At 38.7% G+C, this 27,179-nt stretch overlaps 1 protein-coding gene across 2 annotated transcripts; it reads right to left on the reverse strand.

Moving 5' to 3' along the window:
• Positions 1 to 1,015: 1,015 nt before the first annotated feature.
• On the reverse strand, positions 1,016 to 23,644 carry LOC140922016 (uncharacterized). Of its 2 annotated transcripts, none has more exons than XM_073372045.1 (13): positions 22,850 to 23,644; positions 15,062 to 15,310; positions 13,351 to 13,737; positions 12,552 to 12,908; positions 11,837 to 11,992; positions 7,086 to 7,334; positions 6,401 to 6,790; positions 5,605 to 5,961; positions 4,905 to 5,060; positions 4,039 to 4,129; positions 3,399 to 3,452; positions 2,636 to 2,683; positions 1,016 to 2,552 (listed from the first exon to the last, which is right to left on the reverse strand). In XM_073372045.1, exons 1-13 carry the CDS (start codon positions 22,905 to 22,907, stop codon positions 2,054 to 2,056), a joined length of 3,051 nt encoding a protein of 1,016 aa, XP_073228146.1. In that variant the 5' UTR covers positions 22,908 to 23,644; the 3' UTR covers positions 1,016 to 2,053. The 2 variants fall into 2 exon arrangements, with proteins under 2 accessions (XP_073228146.1, XP_073228147.1); XM_073372046.1 differs by having other exon boundaries at positions 4,039 to 4,126; positions 22,850 to 23,642.
• Positions 23,645 to 27,179: the final 3,535 nt, after the last annotated feature.

Genomic DNA, 27,179 nt, shown 5'->3' on the forward strand with positions numbered 1-27,179 from the left:
GACCATACTGAGGCCCGAAGGGCCGAAAAAGATTTTTATCTCAGGGTCTGGATGACCGGGCCTCCCCCTTATCTGAAGGTCTGGTTCCGCCACTGTCTTTTTACTCGAGCTCGAGCTCTGTTAGTCGCTGCATTGAGAACAGGGCCCGGGCCCCCACCTTATTTTTAGACCATACTAAGCCCCGAAGGGCCGAAAAAGATTTTTATCTCAGGGTCTGGATGACCGGGCCTCCCCCTTACCTGAAGGTCTGGTTCCGCCACTGTCTTTTTACTCGAGCTCGAGCTCTGTTAGTCGCTGCATTGAGAACAGGGCCCGGGCCCCCACCTTATTTTTAGACCATACTAAGCCCCGAAGGGCCGAAAAAGATTTTTATCTCAGGGTCTGGATGACCGGGCCTCCCCCTTACCTGAAGGTCTGGTTCCGCCACTGTCTTTTTACTCGAGCTCGAGCTCTGTTAGTCGCTGCATTGAGAACAGGGCCCGGGCCCCCACCTTATTTTTAGACCATACTAAGCCCCGAAGGGCCGAAAAAGATTTTTATCTCAGGGTCTGGATGACCGGGCCTCCCCCTTACCTGAAGGTCTGGTTCCGCCACTGTCTTTTTACTCGAGCTCGAGCTCTGTTAGTCGCTGCATTGAGAACAGGGCCCGGGCCCCCACCTTATTTTTAGACCATACTAAGCCCCGAAGGGCCGAAAAAGATTTTTATCTCAGGGTCTGGATGACCGGGCCTCCCCCTTACCTGAAGGTCTGGTTCTGCCACTGTCTTTTTACTCGAGCTCGAGATCGCTCGGTTAGTCGCTGCATTGAGAACAGCTGTTTCTGCCACTTCAAGTGTGCATATACAAAATATACTGACAAATGATGACGATCGAGGAAAAGATGAAAACTTCCAGCTGAAAGCACGATGAATCATCCCTTTATCCCGGGGGGCTCTCGTGAAAAAAGGTGCGGGGATGGCTGTTGGGATATTATTTCAAACTCCGCTAAAATTAAAGGAAACCAATCTAGGTGTGGTGCAAGCTTTATTAAGGTTTATTTGTTGAGCTTGAAAGTAAAAGAAGAGTCATTTAGACGTGCTTGAGGTCGATCAGAAAATAGCATTTTATGTCATAATGTTTTTGTCGTTTAATATCATGATAATGCGGCCATTGACTTATAGTTATACTTGATTAAATAAGTTATAGCAAGGCGAAGAGTAAACCTAAACTTCTATAATTTGCATTGCCTCAAAATGGCTACTATTTTGAGAGAAATTTCGTCTTACGTCTTTTTTTGTTCTACAAATCAGTGTCAATGGGAAACACTTCACTTTTATTGCAATGTTCTACAAAAACATTAACAGCTAATTGTTTATTGTAGCTACAATCATCGTCAAAAGTGTTGGGAAGGTTGCTTTTTTCACCTCTTTTTTTTCTTCCTCCTCCCGCCCCTGGCCCAATGTTGAGCAAAACCTTAATGGTTGCGCGTAATTGTTCTGTTATATCCCAACATTGAATAGGGGGGACGAGGGATATTTAGCAAAGGAGAAAACTCTCTTTTTTGAGGATTAAAATGGACCACTGTTAAGTTGTACAACCTTCCCAACAACTTTTGTCCGTGATTGTACCTTGGGCAATAGGTTTACTGTTACTGGATACGGTTAGCTTAGGACTGATGAACTAATTGCAGATTAAGTGTCAACGTCATTTTTTCAAACGTTAAGTCCTATTTTATTCTTGCTCTTTCACTGCCTATGTAAGGAAATCCAAGACAGTCTTGGATTCTGGATTCCACGCCGTGGATTCCGGATAGGATTCCAGGTGCTGGATTCCAGTCTATGTAAGTGGAAGTTGGACTCTGGATTCAAATCGTTAGTGGGATTCCGGGTTCCTTGAGCTGTATTCTGGATTCAAAGCCCAGGATTCCGGATTCCAAGGCAACATTTTACAGACTCCGGATTCTAAAAGAAAAAATTTTCCGTCACATGGTGACGGTTTTCAGACACAGTAGATAAACTACCAGCTACAGAATGACGCGACTTTGATGAGGAAATAAGGCATTAAAACGTGTTTGTCAGGTATAGATGGGATTAAATTCCACTTCACTCGTAGCAGACTCGTACAATGGATTTTCACTTTCCTGCTCATTGCGCGTCTCCTTGTTTATCCTTTCGTCTTCTTCAACCTCGGTGTAGAGCTCGTTTTCTGCAAGTTTTTCTTCACAGTATGGATTTTTATCATCCCTGAGTTCTGTCACAACATTGCTGTACACTTCGCTTTCGCAAGGCCACGGGCTTTCACGTTCAAGTTGTTTGCATGTTTCCTTGTCAATCCTACGGTCTTCTTCAACATTGGCGTACAGTTCGTTTTCGGCAATTTCCCGAAGTTTGCATGTCTTTTTATCACTCAGGTGGTCCTTTGCACCATTGCTGTACACCTCACTTTCGCCAGACAATGGTTTTTCAATTTCATGCCGTTTGCATGTACCTTTGTCAGTCCTTCTATCCTCTCTAACATTAGTGTACAACCCGTTGTCGTCAGAAGAGCAAGCTGTATTTACTATCACCATATCACTGTAAAATACCAAAAAGATGTTTTAACTCTAATATAATCTGCAGAAACAATGACAAATGTTTTATTTTCTTTATATTTGTACCTGTTATAGTATGGATTTTCAACAGACCTGGGTCCTTCGCTATTGGACCTGTAAAACAGAATCATTTCAAACAGTCATGAGATTGATCCATTTGCAATTTAAATACACAATCAGCCGCCTGTACATTCAGTTCAGGTCAAACATATCCCGTAACTATTCATTTTTATTTTAAAATGAATTCATTGTTTACACGTTCATACGTTACGAGCGGTGTATTCACATGGGAGGTAGATGAAATTTCAGTCTTGTCAGCTTAATTTTCTTCCTGAACTAAAAATCTACATAGGAATTTTATCCATTCAAAGTGTGAATGATTTTTCAATCTGTCCCAATATGGTGAAGTTGCAATCACTCCTCATTATGCTCGCTTGCAGTAATGCAGATTTGAATTTGGTAGTGGTCAACGGGTAACGGGTTAACTAAATTTTTATATGATCAATTCATGAAATGGTTCTTCAGGGTACGCTTTTCCTGTCCTGACTGTGACAGCCTCGAATTCGAAACAAAGTGTTAACTAAAAATTGCCAAAATCAGATTGAGTCTTACGTTGTATACAAGGCCATGGACAATACACAGACGTCCTAGTTGTTACCAATAAAGTTTCTGTAAGCTTATTAATAAATAAATACCCACTTTTACAAATCAGAAGAGCAAAAATTTACAAAAAATGCGTATAAGGTTATTTATTTGAGTAACTGGGGAATAACTTCTTCCTAAGTAGTAAAGCTATTCAGGAGCAGCAGAGGAGAGCTTCGTACACTACCTCGAAAAAACTACTTCCTTCGGTGTTCCTTGTCCTTGCCTTTTCGTCCTCCGCCTAAAGTGAATTAAAGCGAAATATAAAGATTCCTTTTAAGTTATTCCTGATAAATAATTATCTTAAATCAATCATACAATTATATACTAATGTCTGAGTTACTGGTTAATATATTAATTGACTGAAATTTTGATTAACTGTTTGTGAGGGTTGCTTGGCTGGTAGTTTGGTTTTTTCATTGATTGCTTTCATCGGTTAGTTGGTTGATTGATTGACCTTCTGAATATTGGTTGGTTGGCTAGTTGTGTTTCGGACGGGTCATTAGCGGCTTGCAGTGGGTGGCTGGTTGATTAGTTAATCGGCTGACTGCCTGACTGATTGTTTGTTTGCTTGGTTTATTGGTTGTTTGGTTGCATTGTGTGGCAATAGATTGACTGACCAACTGACTGGTTAATAGATGGATTGATTGACTGATCGATTGATTTGATTGATTGAGTAAGTGGACGAGAGTAAGTGAGTGAATGAGTGAGTGACTGTTAAATCCTATAACTGAATAATGATCCAGTGCCTTTTAAGGATACTGAGAAAATGCGAGGAATATATTTTTGTATAGTCAGTTTGTTACCTGAGTCAACACAAATCTCACCTTTTGCAAAAAACGAATCCGGCTACAAGCAAGGCTACTAGGAAGAGCAATGCCACCAACGGAACAACAACAGCTACAATGTTTAAACCTGCTAGACATAAATTCAGTCAATAGTAACGGGGTACGTCTCAACGAGAGCCACTGATGATATTGATAGTTTTCTTTGTGAGATACAGTGAAAACCTGCGTTAAACGGACAACATGACTCTCGCTTTTGTTCCTTTTGTTCCTTGCTACCAAAAAGTGTCTCTAGGTAATAAGGTTTTTGTGGAGGAAATGTAATCTTACTTCACTGGAAAAACTAGAATATAAAGCCGCGTGTAAGGACGAACATTTCTTGTCAGACAAAAAAGAATCTCGTATTTTGGGGTAGTTATTTTCAATTGAGGCTAAGTAGTAGTTAAATTTTTAATTTCTATGAAGCAAATATACTTGTTGTCTGTAAGAAAACGAAATATACTTGGGTTTTGTCCTTATATATAAGCAGTTATTCATAAGTGTATTATTACAAGCCTGACTAAATTGATTGCGGAATGTATATGTAGGATTATTTCAATAACAAGAGATGTAAAAAACAAATAAGATAAATAAATATATATATATAAAAGAAATAGATAAAGTATTATCTTCAAATCTTTGCAATCTCAAAGTCAAACTTCTTGCTTGAAATGTTTGTCATAACTTAACTGTAACTTACATAGAATGTATAACCTGCTTGATCTTGCTTGGCTAAAAAGTTTCTTATATATGTTTGGGCAATGAATTGGCATATTTCTGCCAGCAGGTTAAACGTTCTGAAACCACTAAGTTTTTACACGTGGGTTTTTACTGTGCGTTACACAACTAAAAACTCGAGTACATGTTACCTTTTCCTTGAGACGCGTTCCTTTGGTCTTTGTTCCCGATGTCTTTTGTCGCTGCAACAGTTGTTGCTGTTACTCCCATGTCAGATGTGGTCTTTGTTGATGATGGTAAAAATGTTTTAGCAGTTGTTGACGCAACTTCTTGGGTAGGTATTACGTCTGCAGGATTTTAATCAGAAAAAAATACAGTTACTTTTAGAAAGCTGGAACAGTTAGCCTAGGGCCCAGTTGTCCAAAGGCCGATTAGCACTAACCGGGGGTTACATTTTAATCCAGGTTTCTTCTTCTTTTCTCGGATATTTTTCTCTATTCTTTTTAGAGTATCCAATCATCAAATTGCAGACAAGAATTGACTGAATGTGGATTGGGCTTTAATATCTTCGGAATTCAAATTATGCAATTACCATGGGTTTTCTTAACCCAGCTTTGAACAACCCAGCCCAGGGGATTTTTTTTTTCCTCAGATTACAAAAAATCTTGTCTTTCATTAACGTATGTTGATATTAATTACAGTTCTTATCCAGCAGTTTTTCAGGATAATTCAATATAGTACATCCACAGTTGCCTATAAGTTAATATCATTTCAACGATGAAAATGAAAACGTGGCCGACTCTGCACTTTAGATTATCCGTTTTCGATAGTTTATCTGCAGGTAAATAGAGGTCATAAAATAGCACTGAAAGTAATTTCCGGGTTTTTTACCTGATTTGTACACGGCACTGTACGTGGCATTGAAGCCGGCGTGATAACTGGAATCAGTTTCATCTGATTTGAATATGATAAACAAATGGTTTGACGAGGAGTTGATTCCATTCACGGGGGGAGGGTGCTGCCCATAAAATACTCCCAACAACTCCCCTGTGTCATTTTGCGCATCAAACACATATAAAGCATCAGTATTGTTCTCGCTCTGCAAACTGAAGTGTGTGAACATGAGGTGGATTTTTTGTCCTGGACTGACCGTGATCCTCCACGAGCAATACTGTCCATCTGGGTATTTGTTTGGATAGCTTGGAGAGTGAAAGGTGCCTTTGACTCCACTCATGGTTTTATTACATCCTTAAAGGTAAAAAAGGAATAGCATTCAGAAGGTATAACGCTTTTATAGCTTTAAAGTATTGAAAGAAAACCCAATAGAACGACTGATTGCGAGTACAACCTGTCGTGTTTCATTTTTGGTGTAAGTGCAATAGATCTGGCGGGTCAATTTAATCAACCTTTTACAAGCGTAATTTGCGAATGTACCTATTGTTTTCAGACTCTAAACGATGGCTGCACTTGAAAATAAACTTGTAAAAGTTTTATTATATTGACCCCTGAACCTCCATTTTAGCGGCTATTGTAAGTTGAAACTGGAAAAGTGTTTCCTCTGTCAAGTACTGAATTGGTTTTACGACGTTCAAAGTTCGCAAATCAGTTGTATTTTTACACAAAACTGCATGGCTGTGGGGTGATTGGATAGAAAAAAAAATTCAAAAATGCTATAGAGATGACGTACCACGGTAATAACAGTAATATATGGTTGGATGCTTTATTCCTGCATTATAGGGGTAAGGCCAGTCTGCACGGTCGCGGTTAGCCCAGTGTTCTGTGTCATAATGTATCCATTCCATGGTCGCTATCGCCCATTTGACCATTTGACATTCATCAGATCCGTAAGCCAACAGAAAAAATGGGAATTGAGTGGGAAGGAGGATTGGCCTCTTCTTGTTTCCACTTGTTTGGCAACAAAAATCTATCCTTGTATTTTTTCGATATTGGCCTGACGGAAGTATTCCACTATCGTCATTCAAATTATCGTAGTACAGGTCGTCGTCATCCCAGTAAACGTTACCTCCTGTCAGTCCTGATGGACACTGTGAATCTTTCTTGTAAACACAATATTCGCCTGCAGGAGAACAGAAGTAAAGTCTGTAAATAACAGTTAAAAACGACCCCTCCCTTACTTTTTTAACTCCTTTGAGGAAACCTAGCTAGGAAACAAGCCAATTTCTAGGAAACGGTTTCTTAGTTGACACAGTACAATAAATTGAACCGATGTTCGTTTGAAAAGAATCAGTTAAACGTAAATAGATTAACTATTCTACACATATTGAAAGAAAGAAGCAAAAGAAATAAATATTTTCATTTCTGTTTTAGATATCTATCTTTTGTGAATACTGATGGTGCACAACGTTGCTAACCTGAGGGCCATGGAGGCCTACTGTTTTCGAGCTCGTTGCCTGTATTATCTTTAATGCAGAACGACCTGTTTACTTTTTTGTTGTCCACTTCCCCATCAAGGTGAAATTCGCTTGACTTATTATTATTTGAATCTTCGCCATTAGTGTCCTGCAATCGCCATCCAGTCTTCCAGTGGAATCCATACGACGAAGGACACCCTAATGTAGCTTTGGGTAACCCGTATGTTCCCGATGGCCAATGAACGCAACCTAAAATCCACAAACTTATTAGTGACTGAGAGGGGAATAAAAACTAAAGGAAAAGTTAACAAATATTTCCCATCTCTCTGCATTAGGTTTCGAGGCTTCAGTGAGGCTTGCGTGACTGCAAATTGCACACGCGGAAGTTAATTTCAGCATTCAGTTTTATGGTGTAAATTCTGACTAATTTTGTACGCAATGCAATTTCACACACAAAAAAAAGAATCAGTCAGTTGATAACTTTATTTTTTAATGCGTCAAATCTACAAGATGGTCTAAATATCTTTAAATTAAGGCAACAAGAGATGGTGGATGACTTTTACCACCTACCATTACCATATCGACTGACTGAAAAGTATAATTTACACAATAAATAACTTATCCATTGTCAGCGATTTTCGCTCAGAATAGGACATTGTTATAAACTACAATAATAAGTATATCGAATTTATCTGCTAAAGATCTTCTTTTACGCAGTGTAGTCGATTCATCAAGACCAACACCGTTTGAAGCGACGAGATATAAATCTAAAGGGTTCTTGTCAGCGCCGTAGCTAATATGAGGCCAACCGAGGCACTCGCCTCGGTAAAATTTTGACGAATTTCGCCGATCATTTTTATTTTACATAAGCGATCATCGGATATTTTTAACGCATCATGATATTACAAAGAATTCAGCAATTCAGTCAATATACTATGAAAAAATTACCATATCATCGATCTCAAGGGGCTACGTACGTTAACTCAAATTTTTTTGGAACAAATACTGATCAAAACCATAGGCGAGGTTAATGGTCACCCAGATTATGTAGCTTGTTTCTGATTATTGCTTTTTAAATTCCACTTAAATTAACTCGAAAAAAAGTTACCGAAAGGCCCAGAAAACGCTGCAAATCGCATTTCCGAGAGACTAAAGTTCAAAATTTCTCGGGGGGGGGGGGATGCCCCCGAACCCCCCTAGCAACTCCCGCCTGCCTCGGTTGGCCGTTTGGTCTGGCTACGGCACTGCTTGTGAATGTCTTCCGTGTCTCGATTTAATTTCGTAACAATACATGACAATTGAAGCATCCTGTTTTGCAAAAAGCTACAGAACCACTTGAGAATTATTATTACCATCAATGAAATGTAACAAATAAATCTTACATCACTAAAAGTCTAGATTTCACAGTACACTTACTTGTCGTGGGCAGACAAAAGAACACAGTTATGAGTCCCAAAGTACCCCACCAACACATCGCAATAGCTTTAGATTCTGTCTGTTGTCTTAGAGGAACTTGAAATGATTATACTTGATACTTAAGCCTCATGACCCCTGACCATCTTTCACTTTTTTGCACTACATGTAGTCACGTATCACTATATCACAACATGACGTCACGTAACGTAACGTCATCTGATGATTAAATATTTTAGCAAATTTGGTACGCCAGTTACGCACAAAGGTTTAATGTGGAAATGTGATTGAATTAACGGATAAGGTGTTCTGAAGAATATTCTTTGACTGTTTACTTTCCTCTCCCGTCAGCAGCCACAGGAAGTGTTAGACTTTCCATGGATCAACTCAATCTGCCATATCCGTCTCCCGGGATCCGTCCTTTCCGGGGTAGAGGTACCCTGGGTACCAGAGGTTTTTCCAGCGTGCGGTGGGAATTTTCGGTGTTGGCCGAAGGCCGAAGCCGCGAGAGCCGAGAGCCGAGCTTTTCGCGCGGGTCACTGTAAAGACTTGACAGAAACCGGAAACCGCGCTAGAAAAGTCTCTGGCACCCGGGGTAGGGTAGAAGCACTACCTCATTTGACCTTAACACATGTGGCTTCCTTGATGTGGCAAAAAATAGAAGACAAAAATATACGGCCTAAACTCTGCGAAAATTTTTGGACTCTGCACTGGCAACATCAGTAAACTATTCCTGCAACCAAACACGAGTATATGCTCGGTCGTTCTTAAATCGATGAGTCGAAGCAAACACGCTACACATGAAATAACTCGTTCTTAAAGCGATGAGTCGAAACAAGCACGCTACACGTGGACATAACTCGTTGTTAAAGCCGTGAGTCGAAACAAGCACGGTAAACACAGATGAGGTGAAGAGGTCCCAATCTGACTGATTCACAATAGGAATCCTTCAGGGTTTATCTTTCTTATGCAAATTGCAGCGTGAATATAGTTCAAAACCACTTAAACATAGCATTGTTAAACGTATTTTAGTATTTAAAAGGTAGATATAGGCATATTTTTATCCCCTAAAAGTTTGGATTTTCGGATTTCCTAGCTGAAAGTCTCGAGATCCGAAAATCATAGGGATCAAAACTTACCTTTTCGAAAATTTCAGCCAGAAAAAAGGCTCCCGAAAATTCTAGGTGAGCTTTTTAGGGTAAAAATCCGTTAAAAATGGGCAATTACACCAATTTTTAGATGTTCAAAAATCTTAGGAGAGGTAGGCAAGCAAGAAATTTTACAAAAAATGTTCCGAAAATTCTAGATCTCAAATCGTCTTTCGAACAGATATTTTCCGAAAACTGACGTTGCGTGCGCCTGAAATTGGGGCTTTTGCTATTTGAACCTCGCTGTGATTATCAACTGGATTCTGACAGTTGTAAAATGACGCCATCATGCAAATGGCGTATTAAATGAAAATATAATGACGTATTTTCCGCTGGCCCTGGGAAGAGATACTGTAATTCTTTTCATGTTTGCGAACCCATTATGCTGGGGGCTCCTTGGGGAAAACACAAACAAACTTTTAATTAGTGATTAGTAGACTGCGGCTTAGGTACCGGAAAAAAAGTGTAAGATTTCAAGGCTCAAACCCCACCAATGAGCTAAAGGATTAAATATATATGCTTAAAAATTAAAACAGAGCTGCGAGAAGAGAGGTTGTACTAAAAGTGAAAATTAAAAAATGAATCCACGAAGTCAACCTGGAATTAAAAAAAGACTGGATTAAAGTGAAGTAAGCTTGGAAATGGCAAATTGTGTCAAAATATCAATATTCAAATCCTTTTTATTTTGATACTTTCTAATTATTCCTTATTACTGGTTTGTGTATCTGTAAAATGTCCTTGGAGTTTACAGAGCTATCATCGTGTTAAAAAATAGTCTGAATTCATCTACTTGTCGATTAAAATGTATTTAATAATAATAATAATAATAATAATAATAATAATAATAATAATAATAATAATAATAATAATAGGAACTGAGACTGTATAATTGTAAATGCTAGAGTATGGAACTTGGAGACAGAAGTAGTTCCTGTGGTGATTGGTGCCCTTGGCTCCATTCTTAATTTGTATCTCTGGATTAAAGTGCTTGTCTCGGACGTTTCACAAATCAGCGCTGCTTGGTACAGCTAATATCCTGAGAAAGGTGCTAAACTTTCTGTATGAGGTCATTAACTTGATAGAGAGAACAATTTCTGACAAGAGTTCCAGTACCAACGTTTACTGTGAGAATAATAATAATAATAACAATAATAGTAGCGATGCCGGATGATAATGATAATATATATATTTTTCAATAGGATTTTTAGCCTACAGGAGTTAGCAATGCTTTTAATTGGGGACGTAAAATTGGTGATTTCGCGATAAGTACAGACTCAGTACACGGACATGTGGCATTTCGGGCTATAAAGAGGAACACGTTTTGGACCGATACCAAAGCCTGATGACCCCAACTTGAGCACTTTTTCTGAGTCTTTTCCAAGAAAGGAATCTTCAGACATTATTTAATTTTCGCTTAAAAGGTCACCGTACACGTGTCAATTATACCAAATCAAAAATCAGCTGTTTTGAGTGACAAAGGGCAATTGACCTTCATTGTGCATACGTCTACATACTAAATATAGGTTTATCTTTGACGACAATCGATCGGGCTCTGAGCAGAATATCAAAAGAGTTGAAAGGTGAGGTTAATTCGTCTTTCTACGACTTACATTGATATCAAATATCAAGCGTCTTTTTTAATCGTCTTTTAGATATTTGTCAGCTGATTTGTACTTTACGACGCTTCATGCTCAGCACAATTCGAGCAGATGTCGCTGTGGAGAGCTGTTGTCATCTTGTGTACCTTGTTACACGTATTTTCGTAACGTACGTATTATATTTGTTTCAGTTTCGTGCAAAAGTAGCTAAAAAACAATGTGCATGTGATGATGTCGGTACCAGGCAATACATGCAGCGATAGTTTAGGTGGCAATTTTTCTTTTATAAAGCTCAAAGGAAAAAGATTTCGCTTATCGGATGTATAAAAGGATGCTCTTAATCAATACATGAGCAAAACGTTTTACTCAGGTCTTTATCAGTACAATTGTAGCATCTCAAACTTCTTGCTTTAAATAACTTAAATGTAACTTACATAGAATAACCTGCTTGATCTTGCTTGGCTAAACAGTTTCTTATATATGTTTGGGCAATGAATTGGCTTATTTCTGCCAGGAGGTTCTGAAACCACTAAGTTTGTACACGTGGGTTTTTACTGTGTGTTACACAACTAAAAACTCGAGTATATGTTACCTTCTCCTTGAGACGCGTGCCTTTGGTCTTTGTTCCCGATGTCTTTTGTCGCTACAACAGTTGTTGCTGTCACTCCCATGTCAGATGTGGTCTTTGATGATGAAGGTAAAAATGTTTTAGCAGTTGTTGACGCGACTTCTTGGGTAGGTATTACCGCTGTAGTATTTTAATCAGAAAAAAAGTACAGTTACTTTTAGAAAGCTGGAACAATTAGCCTAGGGCCCAGTTGTCCAAAGGCCGATTAGCACTAACCCGGGGTTACATTTTAATTCAGGTTTCTTCTTCTTTTCTCGAATAATTTTCTCTATTGTTTTTAGAGCATCCAATCATCAAATTGTAGACAAGAATTAACTGAATATGGATTTGGGCTTTAATATCTTCGGAAATCAAATTATGCAATTACCCTCGGCTTTCTTAACCCAGCTTTGAACAACCCAGGCCAGGGGAATTTTTTTTTTTTTTTTTTTGCTCAGATTACAAAAAATCTTGCGTTTTATTTACGTATGTTGATATTAATTTCAGTCCTTATCCCGCAGTTTTTCAGGATAATTCAATATAGTACATCCACAACTGCCCATAAGTTAAAAGCATTTCAACGATGAAAATGAAAACGCGCCAGACTCTGTACTTTAGATTATCCGTTTTCGACAGTTTTTCTGCAGGTAAATAGAGGTCATAAACTGGCACTGAAAAGTAATTTCCGGTATTTTTTTACCTGATTTGTACACGGTACTGTACGTGGCATTGAAGCCGGTATGAAAATTAGAATCAGTTTCATCTGATTTGAATATGATAAACATATGGCTTGACGAGGACTTGATTCCATTCATGGGGGGAGGGTGCTGTCCATAAAATACTCCCAACAACTCCCCTGTGTCATTTTGCGCATCAAACACATATAAAGCATCAGTGTTATTCTCGCTCTGCAAACTGAAGTTGGTGAACATGAGGTGGATTATTTGCGCTGGGCTGACCGTGATCCTCCAGGAGCAGTACTGTCCATCCGGGTATTTGTTTGGATAGTTTGGTGAGTGGAAGGTGCCGTTGACTCCGCTCATGGTGTTATTACATCCTGAAAGATAGGTAACGAGTAGCAAGTGAAAGGGTTAATGCCTTATGGAACCTCATGTCTGTCCTCTGTTCTCATTCAAGCAAGTTCAGGATTAAATTCAAGTGAGAAAAACCTGATAGATCGGATCACTGCGAGTACGAAACATTAAAATTCGTTTAGCAAGTGCAAAGTGCAATGGAGTTGAACGTCTTTTTTGGCCTAAATGCTTTCGCCCTTTATAGGAAAACGTCAAGTAGTTAAAATGGGCGCGTGAAGCATTTAACAGTACAATTTGGATTTTTGGTTTCATAAATCAGTTGATTATTGTTAACAGCTGAATTGTTTTTAACTGCGCATTCGACGGTCAACTGAATAGACAGTAAATCGGTTGTCATGTTTAATACAAAACTTCATGGGTGTGTGGTGATAGGATAGGCTACTACAGTGCCATAGGGTGACTAACCTCGGTAGTAACAGTAATATATGGTTGGATGTTGTTTTCCTGCATTGTAGGGATAATACCGTCCTCTATTGTCACTGTTACGATAATCCTCTGTGTCGTAATATATCCATTCCGGGGTCGCTATCGCCCATTTGACCATTTGACATTTCTTTGATCCGTAAGCCAACAGAAAAAATGGAAGTTCAGTGGGAAGAAGGATTGGCTCACTTTTATTTCCGTCTGTTTTGCAGCAAAACTTTATTTCTGTATCACCGTCTTCATATCTGCCGGAAGGAAGTATTCCACCTTTTTTGTTCAAATTATAGGAGTCGTCATCATCCCAGTAAACAAAACCATTTGTTAGACCTGTCGGGCACAGTAAACCTTTCTTGTAAACACAGTATTTACCTAGAGAGAGGATAAGATGTAAATAAAAGTTTAAAGCGTTGCATGCCTCGCCTTAAATTGTAAACCTTCTTGAGAAACGTAACAATATTTGCTTCCAATTACTAGCAATCAGTTTCATTTATTTAGTCAGGAAAATACGTATTAACGAAATTTAGTAAGGGTTATTTACCTGGAACGAGGGGGTATGGAAATATTCACCTAGTACCGCCCCTCGGGCTGCCCCCTCTGGGCGGCACCAGGTGAGTATATCACATTTCCCCGAGGGACAGGTAAATAACGTGCTTCTTTTAAACTTGTGAGTTTTCCTAAAGCAAAAAGCTTTAAATTAATTCTTTAGAGGTGCCTGTTCCCAAGAGCCTCGAATTGTTTGAGGTTGAATTCTAAAATATGGAAATTGGCCAATTCTTGTGGAGTAGTCAAGCAGTAGTTTTACCAAAAAAGAAAGAGAAAGAAAGAGAAAGAAGTATTCTTAACGTTAAGGCACAGTTTTGGAAACTCTTTTGGACCTCCCACTGCGACAGATCTCAGTTTGTGTCAGTCGTCCAGCGAGTCACATTGCAAACCAGGATGTTCGCAGGTAGACGTTGGAGATGTTATGTCAAATTTGTTTAAAGGTGACGCGGCTGGTGATGCGAATTTTTAGTTTGAAGGACATTGCTCTGTGACAACTGCCGACGAAGAAAATGAAGTCCACGAAAATGTGGTAAGTTCATTAAACCGAAATTCAAAATTCTGACTCCTGTTGTTTTACTAGGATGGTTAAACATGTCGAGGGGAATATGACCGGGGGAATAGGAGCAGGGGAAATATATATTGCATTGTTTTGTTATTCTTTTCAGCTATTGTTTATTTCAGCCCCGCACACCCCTGCTACAATCAAAAATATACAAAATATCAGCAGGTCCACAGCGACAAACCAATGAGTGGTGCCGGATCTCCCAGTTTTAGACCTGGATCAGTACAATTAAACTTGTAGAAAAATATGAAACGGCAAACTGATCCTTACGGTAAGGCGATGAAGAAGTAAACAAAAGAATAAAACAAAAAATATATATATTTGAAGAAAGCCGCCACCAACTTTTCAGACAGTGAAGAGTAATGAGGGGTTATGTAAAATATTCCCCTAAAAAGAACGAAGGAAACCGAGCAAACTGAAAAATAAGTTAAAATGGATTATGAAACATCTAATTAAATTGTGCTACACATAACGAAAAAAAAAAGAAGAAGAAGCAAAAGAAATTATCCGCATACAAAATACTTTCACTTCTGTGTTCAGTAAATATCATGTTATCTTGTAGGAATGTACCAGCAGAAATTTGCTAACCTGAGGGCCAGGAAGGCCTACTGTTTTCGAGGTCGTTGACTGTATTCGTTTTAATGCAGAACGACCTGTTTACTTTTTTGTTGTCCACTTCTCCATCAAGGTGAAATTCTTCGGACTTTCTGTTATTTGAATAATAGCTGTTTGTGTCTTGAAATCGCCATCCAGTCCTCCAGCGGAATCCATACGACGAAGGACACCCGGATGTAGCTTTAGGTAACCCGTATTTTCCCGACGGCCAATGAACACACTCTGAATTCCCACGAAGGAATAAGTGAATGAAAGTGAAGATAAATTCGCAAAATATTAAATAAATCAAGAGTCATATTCTAGGGATGTGCAATATTTAAAGGAAAGAAAAGAACGCTTGAAATATATATTAAATAACAGACAGAAGTATGGGTTTTAGTAGCGGGGCTCCCGCGCGCGCGAAGCGCGCGTGGGACAGAGCCCCATACTCATGGAATATGGTCATTCTCTTTTCGTTTGGTTGTCACGTGATTGACCGAGCGTACGTACGTACGTACGCGTCTACAGATTGTACGGGTGGGATAGGGGAGACTATCAAAAGGAAGGGAGGGGTGTCTCAGGCGTGTCTTGGCAAGTCCACATCTTTAATATGGGATTTTAGGACATTCACACTATGGTCAATTGACAGCTGTCAAAACAGGATAGCCACTGACCAGTATCCCATGACCATATCGCGGGCTCATGTGTCAACTCATCGAGGTGACGTGATTAATTTGGAAGCTGTCCGCTGACCAGTTAATTGTTTTACTAGATCGCGAACAATGTTCAATCTCATACTTTTACTAGTTAAACTGATAATGCACACATATTGGACATCAATGTTTTGATCAATTGACAGCTGTCAAAACAGGGTACCCGCTGACCAGTATCACTTGACCGTATCGCGGGCTCAGGTGTCGACCTATCGAGGTCACGTATTTTTTGAAGTTATCCGCTGACAAGTTACTAGTTTTCAAGTGATCGCAGGCTCAAGTTCAAGTTTTTTCTAAATTCATATGAAATATGTTGTGTTTACGTGCTACACAATTAAAATTTTGATTGCAAACTGACCTCGGACGCGAAAATTCAGCCAGCTGTTACAGGCAGGGAAGACAGTTGCTTTTGACTTTTCTCACCATGGTCACGCGTTGGTCACGCTCTACGTCCAATTTTTATGCTCTGATTGGTCAAAATTTGACAGGTGAGTTCATGCGGAAAATTTATGCAGCATCTTGAATCTTGTTTACTTTGACAGCTGAAGCTGACAGAGTTTTGTGTCAACTTGTGATGTTTTTAACTGTCTTTTTCCACTGGATGTGCAAAATGAAATTCAGCTGCTATCAGGAGTCCTCTGTTATTCATGGCTAGTTTGTTTACTGGGTTTTTGGTTGAGGAATACGTCGCTTGTCAAAGTCGGAAATCCGATTTCGGATGGCATCGTTTTCGTTTTCACCTTGCTTGATGCGTAAGAGGATTGCAAAGTCTGAAGCGATACTGGCTTTTCTTGATACCTTTCGGGAGTTGCATCTCGAATGGTAACCCAGAGAAATTATTGTATTTGATGTTTGTTTTTTTGGATCTAATTTAATGAAGTCGAGCGGAGTTTATGCGGTCATTTAGTTTATGCACGTTTGTAGGATTTGAGACAATGATCTGACCGAGTATCAGCTTTGATAAGCTTACAGAACTTTAAAAAGCCTTTAGACAGTTTCCTTACCGCAAATAGAAAGAAAACGTTCCAAAGAATATTTAGTTATAATTCTGGCCGGAAAAGAAAGCTTTGAGCGATTTTCTTACCTCGAGTTCGTCTTTGAAAAAAGCAAACACCGGGAAGCCGGCTTAAAACATAAACTTAAGCTCGAAAGGCCTACTCTGGGACCTTAAGTCGCCGTAATTTTAGGCGACTTAAGGCGATTTAAGGCGACTTTAGGAAAATTTGGCCAAAATGTTGCGCGACTTAAGGGGATTTAAGGCGACTTTAGGCGATTTAAGGCGACTTTAGGTGACTTAAGGAGAAAAAGGTGACATTTAGGTGAGTTACATGTTAGTGAATATGTTGCAGTTAATTTTTAATTTCAGTTAATTTTTGGTTTTCCTTTGTTTTAAATTCATTAGCATACATAACCATACCCAGTAACGATGAAAAAATAAAAATTAACTGAAATAAAAATGAACTACAACATATACAAAATCAAAATCTGATAACACTACCTCTCTAGGGACACAATGTTGTAGCATAAGTTAATTCAGTCTTGAAGACATCTAAATTAGTCTTCCAAATTTTCAACAATCTCAGCTACCTAATATTTTGAACATTAAATATCAAGGTAGCTTGTGTTGCAGGTGTATTCTAACCGTGGTTAGTAACATTTGCAAAGCAGCTCTAATATCCTTGTTCTGGGCCCTGATGCACTAAATGAATTACCAGCATTTTGAGTTCCCCTTCAACATGATTGGCAAATGGACAATGGCATTTTTAACAGTCCAGTCCTGGCATGTTCTCTAATCCTGATACACACTCAGGGGGCCCAGAACTAGGATTTTGCCACTGTTTTGCAGATGGACTTAACCCAGAGTTTAGTTCTATCTGTGGCACAGGCTAATATCAAGGGTGTTGGTTTAGTATTACATTAGCAGAGACAAAATCTGAGTTAGAAGCAACCAAAAGGGTAAATTTTCTCTTGGTCTTTAAATGCATTATTTCATAATATAAGGGACAAAAAGTCAATGGTTCCTGCATTTCTTTTTCCAAAAAATAAAACCCTAAAAGTAGAGTATTTCAATACATCTCTGTAAAATACTGTGAGCTGGTTTGCAGCAAAAACTTTATATTGAAATGTCTTTTTTTTCATAATTTGACAACAAACATTTAAGTAATTAATTTAAAACATCTAAAATCACTTATCGATATCGCACATTATGGAAATGACGATCCCCATTGTATGTCTTGGCAGTTGCTCTGCCAATGTTTGTCCCCACACGTTTGGCTACGAGGATGTTTTTCCAATTGAATTCAAAACAAAAAGTTTGTAGTTCTCGCCGTATATATATTGCTCCTTTCCTGTCTCAGTCAAACAAAACACTTCCAAATACTTGCTTCGCTAGTGAACCGTACTCTCTTATCCATGGTCTCTCTGGAAACTTTCCAGTCGGGATGATTTCATGAGAGCATTTATGCACCAGCAGAAACAACTAAGCTTAGCTTCAACCAACCTCGCTCGGTCTGTTCCACGCGGCAGCGTTTACGCTCTTAGCACAAAAGGAAGCATTATGCGTCATGTTTAACCGGTGGCAGTACCAGGTGTAAACGTTTCCATTATTATGTCAGAAATTTCCATTTAAAACGAGATCTTTAAACGAAAACGCGAGGTACAACATTCTATCCGCCATTTTGCTTCTCCCAGAGTTCCACTGCAGTCGCAAGCTAATTTCCATGGTTTCTCGGTCCCGCCCTCTCCCCGCCTCCAGACCAGTTAGTCACGTGATCAAAACACACTGCTTTCTGGGCGGCCATAACGTGGAGGAAAGAACAGTATTATTTCGCTTTTCAACGTTCTTCATCAATAATGGTCGATTATATCAAATCGTTTGGCAGGGAGCAATCACGACAACATAAACAAAGAGCAGTATTACGCACCTTCGATGTACAAAGCTTGAATTTCTGTCTGGAAGGGAAGACCTAAAGAGACGACTGTACAAGCTAAGCTAAGTGTTCAAGTTTATAAGAGTGATTGTGTTTCTGTCAATGATAGATGGATATAATTCGACGGTAAATACAGATCAGAGGTTGTGTGCTGGAGAAAAAACTTATCATTAGTTGCTCTTAAAATCTGGGTCGGTAATTTACATGGACACTTTTTTCGATTGACCTTTAGACTTGTATTAACTACCAGAAAATTTAGATTAATGTTGTGGCGGCAATAATTGTTTTTTTTTTCTCCCTTCAACCTACCTGTATTGATCTTAGTTACTTGAAATGTCTTTCAATGTTGGACTCTCACAAAGCAGTAGAAAAGAGTTTTAACTATATTTTGTTCATGGTGCAAAGAAAGTCAACTTTACAGCTTGCCTAGCATACACTAGCCTGAAAGCCATGTTTTAACTAACCCCAATTTTTTTTATGAATGGGACTGATTACAGTTCTTCTGTAATCTGAATTCCCTAAAAAACTTTTCTTGCCAGCCAGGCAAGTTAAAAACGCAGTTCACTAGCCCAATCATAAAATCCAGTACCCCAGGGCTATTGCCTGGACACTACTCTGTCTACTCTCTTTGCACACTGTTTAATGTAATTTAGCTAGAACTTGAACCTTTGAATGCCTTCTTAAACAATATTTTTACTCAGAAATATGAGACAAACCTCTCGGATGAAATTAATAAAATACCTGTACAAGTGACTGGATAAAGTTGTGTACTATATGTTGTCATTTTTGCATAAACAATACAGGAATGATTATTCTTGTATTGCTTACGACTAATTATTAAGTGTAGTAAATTGTGTAAGGTAATTAAATGTATAAATTAGAGGGCTGGAGAGGAAATTAATGGGTCTTAAGTCACCGTGGGAGTTTTTTTTTGGGGTTGGGGTGGGTCTGTGGCTAATATTATTGAACATGGGTTATTACACACTTTATGAGAAATCATGCATTCTGGAAATAGAAAACTAAAAAAGTAATAACTACAAGACCATTTGAACCTCGTTAAGATTTGAATGATTTAGTGACTTAAGGAAACCAAAGGTGACTTTAGGCGACTTAAGGCGATTTTAGGCGACTTAAGGCGATTTTAGGCGACTGAAGGCGACTTTGGGCTACTTTAGGCGACTTTAGGTCCCAGAGTAGGCCTCTCGAAGCTTGAAGACTCAGGATTTTTAGGGATACTTTAATTGTCTTCCTGAATGAAAATTGTTGTTTCTGTATATGTTACACCGAATTATATTTCTTTTATTGATTGTTAGTAGTCTCTCTTGTAATTTTAATCGCTGTGCCGATTGTTTTCAGTCGTTCAGTGAACATCGCTTGCAGGAGTACTCAAAATGCCGCGCGTTAATAAACCATTAAACAAAAAAAAAAAAGATTAAATTCTTTATAATGTTGGAGCGTAACTCTGTTAATGTTCATTCAAACACTCGCCACAGCTCGCACTACGAAAGTGAGAACCGGATTGCCGTATAGGTGATTTTGGAAATTTTTTTAACAGTTTATGAATATTGAATGAGTGCAATTTGTATTGTGAAATACTGCTTTCTGTCCGAGGTCTGCCGGTATGATAAAAACAGTGCCTCATACTACTGTTTCACCTCAGATGTGATGTATAAATGGTATAAAAGGTTGGTTTACACGCACCCAGATTTGTTGACAAGATTTTGCAAAGTAAACTTGTCGAACGCCAAAAAGTTGGCCTGATTTTTTTTCCACTAATTAATCTACGGTGATCAAGAGCCATTATGGCTCTTAAATGTGATCGACGATGATTACCAGTTTTTGGGTGTACATATGAGGCTACCAACTCGATGTAAGATTTGGTTCACTCTTGGGCTGTTTGCAAATTATTTTTCTCTAAAATCAGGTAGCCTTTCCCTCAAAAGTCACATAAATGTGCTCTAAAGTTAACTGAATTGTGGAATTCGAATACAAGTTTATTGTTTGATTTAAATTATAAATTTATTAATGGGAGCCTCGCTTTTAGCCCTGGCTAAATCTATATATTACGAAATAAGTTACCGAGGATGTTTTCCTGGGCCGGTTCCGTACCAAATTATTAAAATTGACATTAAAGATTGGAACTGCTTATTTTTCACTTGAAAGACCTGTTTCGTGCTGAATTTGGTAAATTTGCCTATTTTATATGGAAAAAGGCTAGTTTGAAACAAATTACTAGCCTTTCCGTAACATTAAACATTGGAATTTCTTCTGTTTCACCTTACAAACCTGTTTCATGCGCAGGTTGGTAAATTTGACTATTTTATATTGGAAAAGGGCTAATTCCAAGCAAATTGGTAACTTTCTTTAAACAAATTAATAACTCACAAACTGGAACATAAAAACCATGGCAGTGTAAACCTTTTCTCGGCAATGAGAACAACAACAACCAAAAAAAATAGGAGCTTGATATAAACAACTTCTGTAGCACTTACGTATACAGGACAGTGCAGCAAACCGATCCAAAAAAATCATCCTCCCCTGCCTCGTACCCAGGCGCGTTCTAGCGGATTTGAGAGCGACTGGGATTTTGGTCCCGCGCTAGGTATCATGGGAAAGACGAAGAGAAGAACGCTGCGTCTCATTTTTCTTGTTCACCTTCCCAACGTGCTTTGCGTCCACGCTTAACGTTCCCATGGTCTATTGCGCGATACTCCTTGATGGCTCGTGCAGTTGCGTTTTTTCACACTTGAGACACCTAGGAACGAGGCAGCACCCTCTCCTGGTAACGTTTACAGTACATCTTCATCCCGTGAAAATTACTTTAAATTAGTTTGACACAATTGTTAAATTGCGTTACAACAAACACAAAAAAAAAGACACAATTGCAGTTAGGTAAAAGCGCAGTATTAGTATATAAATGTGTAATCAAATGGTGACGAGTGAAATAAGGGAATAATTTCACGCGCGTTTTGTCCAAATCCTGATAATTTCCCGAGCCTTCAGGCGAAAGAAATTATTAGGATTTGGACAAAACGCAAGTGAAATTATTGCCTAATTTCACGAGTATACCATTTGATTACCTATTAATATCATGGGTGACGAATTACGTTAGCAATCTTGGATTTTTGACATGTTTATCCTGGACGGTATCGAGAACTCCACTCTCTCAAATGTTTAGACCTTAAATTTGGCTTATAAAGTTCAGAAGTTTTCAAACTTTTTCGGCAAAATACCTGTTAGAATCCTTGTTGATGCTCTCTTGTGTGTTCAGGTTTTCTAAAGCGTCTTCTTGTTCCCTGACATCTTCATTTACGGCATTTTAAAACTTCGTCGCCATCTTGACACTGAGACGTACAGAAGGGTTGCCATGGCAATTTAAATTAACGCTGAAATTTCGAGCCAAAATTAAAGAGTAATTCGTCACCTATGATATTAAAATTGTAGTTGACGCCGCGTTGTTCTTAGGTCGGACATTTTGCAATATCTCAGTCGTTCAGTCTTATTTCATTCATTCCGCATCCACTGAATGTGTTTTTCTAAATTTACATTTTAAGTTTCGAGGCTTGCGTGACTGCAAATTGCACACGCGGAAGTTTATTTCAGCAATCAGTTTATGGAGAAAATTCTGAATAATCATTAGTTTACACGCCATGCAATTTCACCGAAAAGCTTGATCCTTCAGTTCACAACTTCATTTTATAAAGTGTCAAATCTACGAGATGGTCTATGTGTCTTTCAATTGAGGCAACTGGAGATCCACTGTGCCAATTACCGATGACCTACCATCACCATATCGACTGACTAAACAATTTAATTTACACTATTGTAACTTAGCTATTGTCAGCGACATTCGTCGATTATCGAGGATTGTTAAAAGGTTTACAATGCGTGTATCGTACTTTTCTGTTTAAGATCTTCTCCTGCAGTGTACTATTATCACCGAAACTGTTATGAACTAACAAGATATAAATTTAAAGGGTTGTCAGTGGGACTTTCTTCCGTGTCTTGATATACAGGACAATTAAGGCATCCTGTTTGACAAAAGCCTACAGAACCACTAGAGAATTATTATTACGATCATTGAAATGTAACAAATAAATCTTACATCACTAGAAGTCTAGATTTCACAGTACACTTACTTGTCGTGGACAGACAAACGATCACAGTTATGAGTCCCAAAGTACCCCACCAACACATCGCAATAGTTTTAGATCCTGTCTGCTATCTTAGAGGAACTTGAAATGATTATATTTGATACTTAAGCTTCCTGACCCCTGACGTTCTTTCACTTTTTTGCACAACATGTAGTCACGTATCACTATATCACAACATAACGTCACGTAACGTAACGTCATCTGATGATTATATATTTTAGCAAATTTGGTACACCAGATACGCACAAAGGTTTAATATGGAAATGTGATTGTACAAACGGATAAGGTTTTCTGAAGAATATTCTTTGACTGATTACTTTCCTCTCCATTCAGCAGCCAGAGGAAGTGTTAGACGTTCCATTGATCAACTCAATCTGCCATATCCGTCTTTCCGGGGTAGAGGCACTACCTCATTTGACCTTAACACAGCGACGTGTCATTCATCAGGGTATGGCTTGTTGTGGCTTCCTTGACGTGGCAAAAAATAGAAGACAAAAATATACGGCCTACACTCTGCGAAAATTTTTGGACTCTGCACTGGCAACATCAGTTAACTATTCTTGCAACCAAACACGAGTATATGCTCGGTCGTTCTTAAATCGATGAGTCGAAACAAACACACTACACATGAAATAACTCGTTCTTGAAGCGATGAGTCGAAAGAAGCACGCTACACATAGGACATAACTCGTTCTTAAAGCCGTGAGTCGAAACAAGCACGGTAAACACAGATGAGGTGAAGAGGTCCCAATCTGACTGATCCACAATAGGAATCCTTCAGGGTTTATCTTTCTTATGCAAATTGCAGAATATAGTTCAAAACTAAAAATTTTTCATCCGTTCGGATTTCCTAGCTGAAAGTCTCGAGATCCGAAAATCATAGGGATCAAAACTTACCTTTTCGAAAATTTCAGCCAGAAAAAAGGCTCCCGAAAATTCTAGGTGAGCTTTTTAGGGTAAAAATCCGTTAAAAATGGGCAATTACACCAATTGTTAGATGTTCGAAAATCTTAGGAGAGGTAGGCAAGCAAGAAATTTTACAAAAAATGTTCCGAAAATTCTAGATCTCAAATCGTCTTCCGAACCGATATTTTCCGAAAATTGACGTTGCATGCCCCTGAAATTGGGGCTTTTGCTATTTGAACCTCGCTTGATTATCAACTGGATCCTGATAGTAGTAAAATGACGCCGATCATGCAAATGGCGTAGTTAATGCGAATATAATGACGTATTTTCCGCTGGCCCTGGGAAGAGATATTCTAATTCTTTACAGGTTTGCGAACCCATTATGCCGGGGGCTCCTTGGGGAAAACACAAACAAACTTTTAATTAGTGATTAAAAGACTGCGGCTTAGGTACCGGAAAAAAAGTGTAAGATTTCAAGGCTCAAACCCCGCCAATGAGCTAAAGGATTATATATCTGCTTAAAAATTAAAACAGAGCTGCGAGAAGAGAGGTTGTACTAAAAGGGAAAATTTAAAAAAAAACCACGAAGTCAACCTGGAATTAAAAAAAGACTGGATTAAAGTGAACTAAGCTTGGAAATGGCAAATTGTGTCAAAATATCAATATTCAAATCCTTTTTATTTTGATACTTTCTAATTATTCCTTATTACTGGTTTGTGCATCTGTAAAATGTCCTTGGAGTTTACAGAGCTATCATCGTGTTAAAAAATAGTCTGAATTCATCTACTTGTCGATTAAAATGTATTTAATAATAATAATAATAATAATAATAATAATAATAATAATAATAATAATAATAATAATAATAATAATAATAATAATAATAATAATAATAATAATAGGAACTGAGACTGTATACTTGTAAATGCTAGAGAATGGAACTTGGAGACAGAAGTAGTTCCTGTGGTGATTGGTGCCCTTGGCTCCATTCTTAATTTGTATCTCTGGATTAAAGTGCTTGTCTCGGACGTTTCACAAATCAGCGCTGCTTGGTACAGCTAATATCCTGAGAAAGGTGCTAAACTTTCTGTATGAGGTCATTAACTTGATAGAGAGAACAATTTCTGACAAGAGTTCCAGTACCAAAGTTTACTGTGAGAATAATAATAATAATAACAATAATAGTAGCGATGCCGGATGATAATGATAATATATATATTTTTAAATAGGATTTTTAGCCTACAGGAGTTAGCAATGCTTTTAATTGGGGACGTAAAATTGGTGATTTCGCGATAAGTATACAGACTCAGTACACGGACATGTGGCATTTCGGGCTATAAAGAGGAACACGTTTTGGACCGATACCAAAGCCTGATGACCCCAACTTGAGCACTTTCTTGGGCCATTTTTTGCCATTTCTGTTTTCTTTTTCCCGCTCCTTTTCAGTTTCTGAGTCTTTTCCAAGAAAGGAATCTTCAGACATTATTTAATTTTCGCTTAAAAGGTCACCGTACACGTGTCAATTATACCAAATCAAAAATCAGCTGTTTTGAGTGACAAATGGGCAATTGACCTTCATTGTGCATACGTCTACATACTAAATATAGGTTTATCTTTGACGACAATCGATCGGACTCTGAGCAGAATATCAAAAGAGTTGAAAGGTGAGGTTAATTCGTCTTTCTACGACTTACATTGATATCAAATATCAAGCGTCTTTTTTAATCGTCTTTTAGATATTTGTCAGCTGATTTGTACTTTACGACGCTTCATGCTCAGCACAATTCGAGCAGATGTCGCTGTGGAGAGCTGTTGTCATCTTGTGTACCTTGTTACACGTATTTTCGTCACGTACGTATTATATTTGTTTTAGTTTCGTGCAAAAGTAGCTAAAAAACAATGTGCATATGATGATGTCGGTACCAGGCAATACATGCAGCGATAGTTTAGGTGGCAATTTTTCTTTTATAAAGCTCGAAGGAAAAAGATTTCGCTTATCTGATGTATAAAAGGATGCTCTTAATCAATACATGAGCAAAACGTTTACTCATGTCTTTATCAGTACAATTGTAGCATCTCAGGGAATATCTTTAACCCGGGGGGGTACTCCCTTAAATAAGCCATAGAGGTATGTGCCACCCCATCCGGTAGGGTTTTTGCGCCGTTTTGGTCTGAAAACGGGTTACGCTTTGTCCATTTTGGTCTGGAATCGGGTATGGTTTTCGAGGAACTACGGAGTGTATGAACGTATTTATCGTTTCAGTTCCAAATGAGTAAGCAAGAAAGAGAAATATGCGAATTCGAAATGGATTTGAATAATTTTTTGTTTGCGCTCTAACGGCTAAGTAATGATAACATAATTTCTGCCTAAAGGCCAGGTATGGAAACGGGTATGGATTTTAGAGGTCTAGTCTGAAAACGGGTGTTGAAAATTACATTTTTTGGTCTGAAATCGGGTCAGGATCTGAGGAACCGGGCGGCACACCCCCACCAAGAATTCCCAGGAGTACCCCCCCGGGATCTTTAAGTTTCGCGGGGATTACTTTGGTTAAGTTGTGCTAGGTATGTGCCGCTGGCCTATCAGAATCCCTACCCCATTATAGTCCATTCTGTCGCCAAATATAGACCCTATCTTAGTCACTTATGGGAATATGTAATTTTCGCCATCCCAACTTAGTACCTTTCTTTCTATGCGTCAACCTTATAAAGCCTTTTAACCCGGGGGGGGGGGGGCACTTTAGGAATTTCTGGGTGGGGATGTGCCGCTGGGACCCTGGAACCTTTGACCTATACCAGAGCTAGTCCAGCTGAATTTTGCTACCCTATACTAGAGTAAACTCCCAAAATCCCCCTATCCTAGAGTAGCTGTTTCCCCATTCTAGGTAAAATCTTCAACCAACAGATCAGTTTCCTGAAAAATGATACCCTATTCTAGACCCAAACGCTCTGATTTATATACCCTATCCTAGAGTAAACTGCTTGAAAACCATACCCTTCACAGCGGCACATACCCATATAGCCCGTATATGGCAGTACCCCCCCCCCCCCCCCGGGCCTTTTAACTACAGTAGGTCATTCCTGAGATGAATTGACACATTGGTTAAACTTAGTGAAGTAAAAATCTTCTCATTTATAAATCCCTACCTACATGAATGTTCTGATCCCCCAAATCCTGAAATTTGCGACCCCATTCTAGTAACTCTAATGAAAACGCAGCCCCACTATAGTCAACCCAGACGTGCAAATACCAGCCCATCCAGCGGCACATAACCATAAGCCTGTTACTGTGAGTAGCCAACAAACTTAATTGTTTTGAAAATCTTATAACCCTAGAATGTCAAGCTTGTAACGAAACTTTCAGCGCACAAAGTGGTGGCTTCCGGTCTCCAAATTTCCCTCACAAGTACCC

This window comes from Porites lutea, chromosome 12, assembly GCF_958299795.1.
Source record: "Porites lutea chromosome 12, jaPorLute2.1, whole genome shotgun sequence".
In the NCBI taxonomy this organism is placed as follows: Eukaryota; Metazoa; Cnidaria; class Anthozoa; order Scleractinia; family Poritidae; genus Porites; species Porites lutea.